The sequence below is a fragment of the Pygoscelis adeliae genome, unplaced genomic scaffold (genome assembly GCF_000699105.1).
Source record: "Pygoscelis adeliae isolate BGI_AS28 unplaced genomic scaffold, ASM69910v1 Scaffold4, whole genome shotgun sequence".
NCBI classification, from domain to species: domain Eukaryota; kingdom Metazoa; phylum Chordata; class Aves; order Sphenisciformes; family Spheniscidae; genus Pygoscelis; species Pygoscelis adeliae.
In genome coordinates this window covers 12971210-12977583 of record NW_008824986.1, presented here as the reverse complement: position 1 = coordinate 12977583, position 6374 = coordinate 12971210, and the positions used below count along the sequence as shown (strand labels likewise).

The 6374-nt window shown below is 42.0% G+C and overlaps 1 protein-coding gene across 1 annotated transcript in view; it reads right to left on the bottom strand.

The window, feature by feature from the left end:
- Window positions 1-876: 876 nt before the first annotated feature.
- Window positions 877-6374, bottom strand: part of PRDX3 (peroxiredoxin 3) — a 45831-nt gene continuing 40333 nt past the window's right edge. Inside the window, exons 2-6 of the mRNA XM_009326034.1 lie at window positions 6196-6364; window positions 5275-5410; window positions 3391-3494; window positions 2177-2342; window positions 877-1668 (exon numbers count right to left, since the gene is read on the bottom strand). Coding sequence (XP_009324309.1) covers window positions 1615-1668; window positions 2177-2342; window positions 3391-3494; window positions 5275-5410; window positions 6196-6364 — 629 coding nt within the window. The 3' untranslated portion in view covers window positions 877-1614. The remainder of the gene's footprint in view (window positions 1669-2176; window positions 2343-3390; window positions 3495-5274; window positions 5411-6195; window positions 6365-6374) is intronic.

The following is a 6374-nucleotide window of genomic DNA, read 5'->3' as shown; positions in this document are numbered from 1 at the left end:
TGGGCCCGGGACGGGGAGGCAGCGGGGGTCGGCGGCCTGCAGCCCTGGAGCAGCCTCAGGGCAGGCCCCCGGGGCAGGGGGGAGCAGATCGTGGTTAGGAAAGGGCCGACCGCCTTTCCCCCTTCCGGCAGTTTCCCCCTGCGCGACCTGGGAAGGCGGAGCCAAGGAGCAGGACTGCAGGGAAACCCCCTGCATCCTCCACGTTGACTTAAAATTACTAAGGTAAGAGAAAGATACAGCCAGGTAAAAGATCAGTGTGTCACTGCCCTGGGGTTTCACAGGCCCAAACAGCTACCACCAACACCGCTACCGTGTTATTTTGCATTACTGCGCTGTGCGGGGGTTTAACTTCATGTATTGTAGGTCCAGGACATCAGGTTTATTGGAAAAATTGCGTGGATACTAGTGGATTTACACAAAACAGAACTAAAACACTGGGACTGAAAAGAGATTTGCAAGTACTGAAACCTGGAGCATCACCGGGCACCACACAACGTCAGGCTCGTTTTTTCATCCTTTCACTTACATTGCAGCATTAATACCCGTTATGAAGCTAACTTAGGACACAACAGCCACTTCGCCAAGGTGGTTCCCTCGTGCTTCTGTTTATCTTAAGTCCTTTCCCCTGCTCAAAAGGGCAGAAGATGAAAAATACAAACCCATTCAATATTGTATTGATTTATCCAGCCCTTCAGCAGCACACCTGCTACTTACTATGGCCTACTCACCACAGCACACGCACAACGGCAGTGCCAGCTGTAACTGCTTGCTGCGAACAAAGGTATAGAAGTTGGATATTGCCTTAGAAACTAACTACTTCAAAATAGAGAAACGGGAATCTTTGGGGAAGAAGTGAAAGAAAAGCAACACACCTGCTGCTCGTCACTGTTAAGATTTATTATTATAGCTAGAGATGTGCTACATTGTTTTCAAGCAGTACAACAGACAGATTCAAGCAAATAAGCAATGCTTTAAATGACGGAAGACTTGTAATTAAACTCCAGTAAGTACACTACTGGGGTTCAAGTTCTTACCATCTCCCAAGCAGAATGAAAGTTCTTCATGCCAATTAATGCAGCATTAAAATGGCACATACTTACATTCATTTCAAGTTAAGTGTATTTACACACAAAAACGGGGATTTTTTATTTTTTACTTGTTACATTCATCTCTTCCTCTGCAAAATTCATTAAAAACAAACCATGTATCAAAATTCTATTTTCTGTATTGTCCCTCTTATTTCAAACTCGTTACAGAATTTAATTTTTCATGTGAGAAAAGAAAATGCGGGACACTTTCTGGTCCAAAACTAGTTAAGGAAAGAGGAAAAATGCAGTGGAATACAACTGTATTTTGTGTACTTGTCATATTCAAGAAGATGACTAGTGGTCACAAAAATTCAGGAAACAAGTTGCAAGAAGGGGGGGGGAAAAGCCTTAGTTTTTACCCTTCTTTTTAAAAGAAGACAAGGGAGTCAGTAAATGTTTCAGCATTTAATTTCTTTTTCAACATCAGAAAATGAGAAATATGATTTTTTTTTTTTAATAATCACAGGTGCTTTCCTAATGTCTTCAGTGTATGGTAACTAAGAGTTTTGTCCACATATTTGAGTGTTTATGTATGCACTTTCTCAAAATATTCTTTAGAAGCTTCTGGGCTTGGTTTGATCTGTCAAGAAAAGAAAATTTAGTTATTATATGCTATAAGATAAAAAAATTACGTCTTTGACATTTTATCCAAGAAAATCCATGCATACTTTATAAAAACATCAGGTTATTTCTGTTTCTGTACTCGGTTAAAAGATGAAAGCCTAAATGATGTACAAGCTCCTACTTGCAAATTTCAAGTATAAAACACATTTTTCCTGCTAAATATCAAGCAGGGCATTAAATAAGTAAAAAAATCTGAAGACAACTGGTGCAGAGTGCAAGTCAAATTTAGAGTTTTAAATACAACTTGTTTTCTAAAAGAAAATTGGTGACTTTCTTCACAGAAATCACACATATTTAATATCATACAAATAGACTGAATTGGTCCAACCAATAAAAGCCTCAGATTTAGACAACAGGCACAGACTCAGTCAAGCACTTCACGTTAAAGTGGTTCTCAGCCCTTCAGACATGCAAAAATATGCCAGTGTCTATATTTAGAAAAGTGATATTTAGCGGATGCTTACTGTTGGGGAGTCTGGAGTCCAGTTTGCCGGGCAAACCTCTCCATGTGTTTCCACGTACTGGAATGCTTTCACCAAGCGGAGGGTCTCTTCCACGCTGCGACCGACAGGGAGATCATTGATACTTAGATGCTTGATGAGCCCATTTGGATCAATGATGAAGAGACCTCTGTAATTGAGCAAGAATTTAGGGAATGCAAATCACGTTCCAAGACGAAACACAAGAAACTGGATGAACTATTTCAACAAGGCAGTTATATTCTTAGATGCACATATCGGAGTTAGGAGTAGCAATACAGCATTTAATATATTGTTTGTTAATGCAGTGATCAAAACCCAAGAACTAGTCAACTGGCATGGTATTGTAAAATTACAAAATATGCATAAAGACTATTAAATCAAGACAGATGTATAACAAAGGTAGAACTTCTAATTCCACCTATATTTCGAAGTTGATAGCTGGCATCCTTCCCATGTCTTTTTGATATGAAAATCCAAAGGTATTGAGTGAAGAGTTGCTTATGCATTAAGCTACTAAATTAAATCCTGTTGCATATAAACGTTTGTGAAAACCAGAGTCCCAGTCTTACCATATTAATTAACTTAATTTGTCAACAAACAAATGTCAGAAGTTCCTGATCCAAAGAGACCAGGAACCGAAGGTCTCCAGAAGATTCCTACCCAATCCAATGGATCTCAGGGGCCACTATTTACTTTTAGTAAGTATTCACATGCTGGAGAAGGAAACGTCAATTTCTCTTTATTCTAGATAACTATAGGATTGACTGCAGTGGCCTCTAGGACTACTGTTTTAGAAACTTCTCACACAGAAGTTAAGGCAGTCTTTTCTCCCTTCGTAAGAAAGAAAACAAAAGAAAGGGACAGACCTAAGTTGTGAAAAAAATGTAAAAAAATTGTAAAATGCTCTTCTATCCTTTCCTTAGTGACGTGGAGTTCTCCCACTCACTCAGAACAGAATAGCTGGCTTTCCCCTGCATGCATTCTCAGAGAGACCTGGAACCATTCTCAACTTAATGGCCATAATGGCCACGTGCCCTTTTCCTAGGGTGGGATCCAGCAGAAGTTCTGCAGAACAAGTGACATCTTACAGTCTTCATTTGATCCTTGTGCAGTTTCCCCTGCAGGAGGAGACAGTATGGCTCACATTGTTTTAGATTGGCTTGGTCATAACCGAGTTATCAGCAATCATGAGTTACCTTAGTGCTATGCCAGGTCCTTCTAGCAGCACACCGTAATCACGGGAGATTTGTTTTGTGAGGTCCGACAGAATTGGAATATTCATTTTGCCCAAACCGCCGCTCTAGAGAAAAAGAGTAAGATTCCATTTTGTTACAAAACACTTTTTAGGATTATCCTTCTTGAGTTGCTGGATTCGGCGCTCTTGAGAGTATACTAACAAGAGAACACATTCATGCCATTTGCTCCATGAAAGGAACCACGAGGGGGTGGGGGGTTATTCTTGGGCTGGTTTTGTTTGTTTGTTTTTAAAAGTGGTCAGGAACATTTGGTTTCTTTGGAACATGAAAACTTCTTCTGCACTGGGCATTTTAGCATTGCTTATTTTGCTGGTAAAAGGCTACCTATGACAACAGTCAAATTTTCAGGAAGATTTCCCTTGTACACTCTTCAGGAGCTTTGAATACAAAAATTTCTACTGCATATTTAAGTGTTCAAATTTAAACAGGATGAACATGGTGGGGAAGGAAGGGAAAACAAACCTGCATGCTATGAACAGACAAAACACAAGGCTTCTAACAGCCACGCTAGGTATGTCAGAGTTCTGCTGCTCTATTTAGTGCATGTATTCCCCCCCCCCAAATCAATTTAAATACTATTTGGAGAGTCAACCAAGATTTCTTTCAGTTTTGCAACATACTGGAACTGCAACAGAGATAAGCTCTCTATCCTTGAAACAAGCCCAGAGCTTGTTAGCTTTTCTGTTCCTGGCATCATTAGTGAATCATTGTGTAATCTCAGTCACTCAGACCTTGATCCTGCAAATGCTTGCCTGCAATGGAGTTCTCATACGCAGAGCTTTGAGCACAGATGTCGGAGAAACCAAGGCCTTAGCTTCTCCGGGTGTCAGTTTCCTGTCTGCGCCACCACGGAATTCTTTCCACCCTTTGCAGGGTGTTTTGCTACACGTGCACCGAGCAGTGTCTGACTGGCATACGCTGAGCAGCTTTCGCACACAGCAGTGAAGTCAGTCCACAATCACATTTTAGAGCTTTGAACAAAGCATGCAGAAAATTAAATACTCTCAATAGGTTCGGCCAAGCCATATTAAATCTAGCAAACTCTCCTCCCTCCCCTGTATGTTACAACAGCAAAGCTATGCACCTGGAGGCACCCCAGTCTGTGAGCACTACTGCAGACTGCTGTCCACACGGGTAACGGCTGATGACACAGGAGCTTCTGCACCTTCCTGCGACACTTCTGATTCTCTACAACTAACCAAACCAGTGAGGTGCTTTATGTGATTGAAAGTGGGCAGTTTTATATACACGTGAAAGAGGCTCCTCTCCAGTAAAAGGCCATCTTTATAACTTTCTTTCCCTGCAAAAAGCTGAGGACTTCTGTTTGTACTGCAGAAGTGGAACTATTTCGGCAAGTGACAGTTAATAATACAAGTGCTCCAATAAACGCATTGTTCTTCTGCTTCCATTCTGAAGCCACCACTGTTCCGTATTGGTTAACAATAATGACTAAACAGCTGCTGTTCATTTTCTGTGAGGGTGCACACAAACCATCAGCTGTAACAAACAGCTTAGGACAGTGACACGTACACTGAGTATTTGTCTTTCAAGATAAACACATAAGGATATGATGTAACCTACAAGACTATCAAGAGAGTGAAACAAAGTTTAAAAAAAAAACCAAATTATTAAGGAAGAGAGCAAGAAAACAAAGACTGAGGTCAGAATTATGTCATCAAATGTAGAAGTTAATTACTTCACATATCAATTCAGGCAGTCTATTGAAATCGGTGTTTGCACAATTGTTCACTCAACTCCTCAGGAGCTCTTGTGAAAAGAGAACAAACCAACAGAGAAAGCCCCAAACAGCTGCTCAATTCATACCTTTCGTGGCGTATTTATCCAGGCCAGATGACAAAAATGAGAATCCACAGAAACTGCTACCACTTCACAGTTCACATCATGAAATTCATTTGCTTTGTTGCTGAAAGCCACAATTTCTGTGGGGCAGACAAAGGTGCTGGGTGGGAAGAGAGAACAGGCTGTAATGATTCTGCAATCTTTTCAGAGAATTTTTTAGAAAAGACTCTCATGTCTGTTTCTAGGCACTAATGCAGCAGAGCATTTTCTTTAGCCTGATAATTTTAACCATGTTTCCTGCTCAAGATTAGTTTCAGACACTCTCAAAGCAACAGCCATAGCCACCTAGCTGGCATACCAGTTTTCAACTCTCAGTTCTAGACAGATTTTTTGCAGAGATGGAGAAGCTGTCTCTGCTAGACACTCTCTAGACAGAGAGTTTTTGGAAACTGTAGCAGAAAGGACTGCAGGTTAAGTCCTCCCCATGTGCCCACATACACCAGGATGCTCTTGGCAATTCAAGTCTTCTGGACAGGCTCAATTCCATCTGTTCACCTTTTGCTCTGGAGCCGTCCAGCTGCAGTTCTGCTGGCCCTGCTGCTTAAAAGGAGAGAGTCTCCAACATGACCCCAAGCTGCAAGGCAATGTCTTCACCCCTGGGATCTGACTGTAAGAGGAACCACACTTGCAAGGCCGCATCTACTTCCTGAAGCAGTCCTGGCAGCTAGAAGATGCTCTCCAGCCACCAGGTCCATTACTTTAGCACACAGTGGCCATTTGTCCCCAAGTCTTATCACTCACGCTCTAGAAACAGACACATCTGCCTTGCAAGACTAGCCTGGATAAGGTAAAAACAGCCGCTTTAGACAGCAATGATCTGCAGCACTTCCGATGAGCTTCAGCAAGGCAGGAGACCCATCTGAAAGGAGAGAAACCCGTACTCACAAGTCCAGGGGGTAGAAGAAGAGGACGAGGTATTTCCCCTTGAAATCATCCAGGCTCAGCTCCTTGAACTCTCCGTTAACAACAGCCGTTCCTTTAAAAAACGGGGCGTGTTGCGTAACCGCTGGAGCAAACCGCGAGGAGCCTGTGGGGGAGAAAACAGAACTGCGGACTGTACCGCC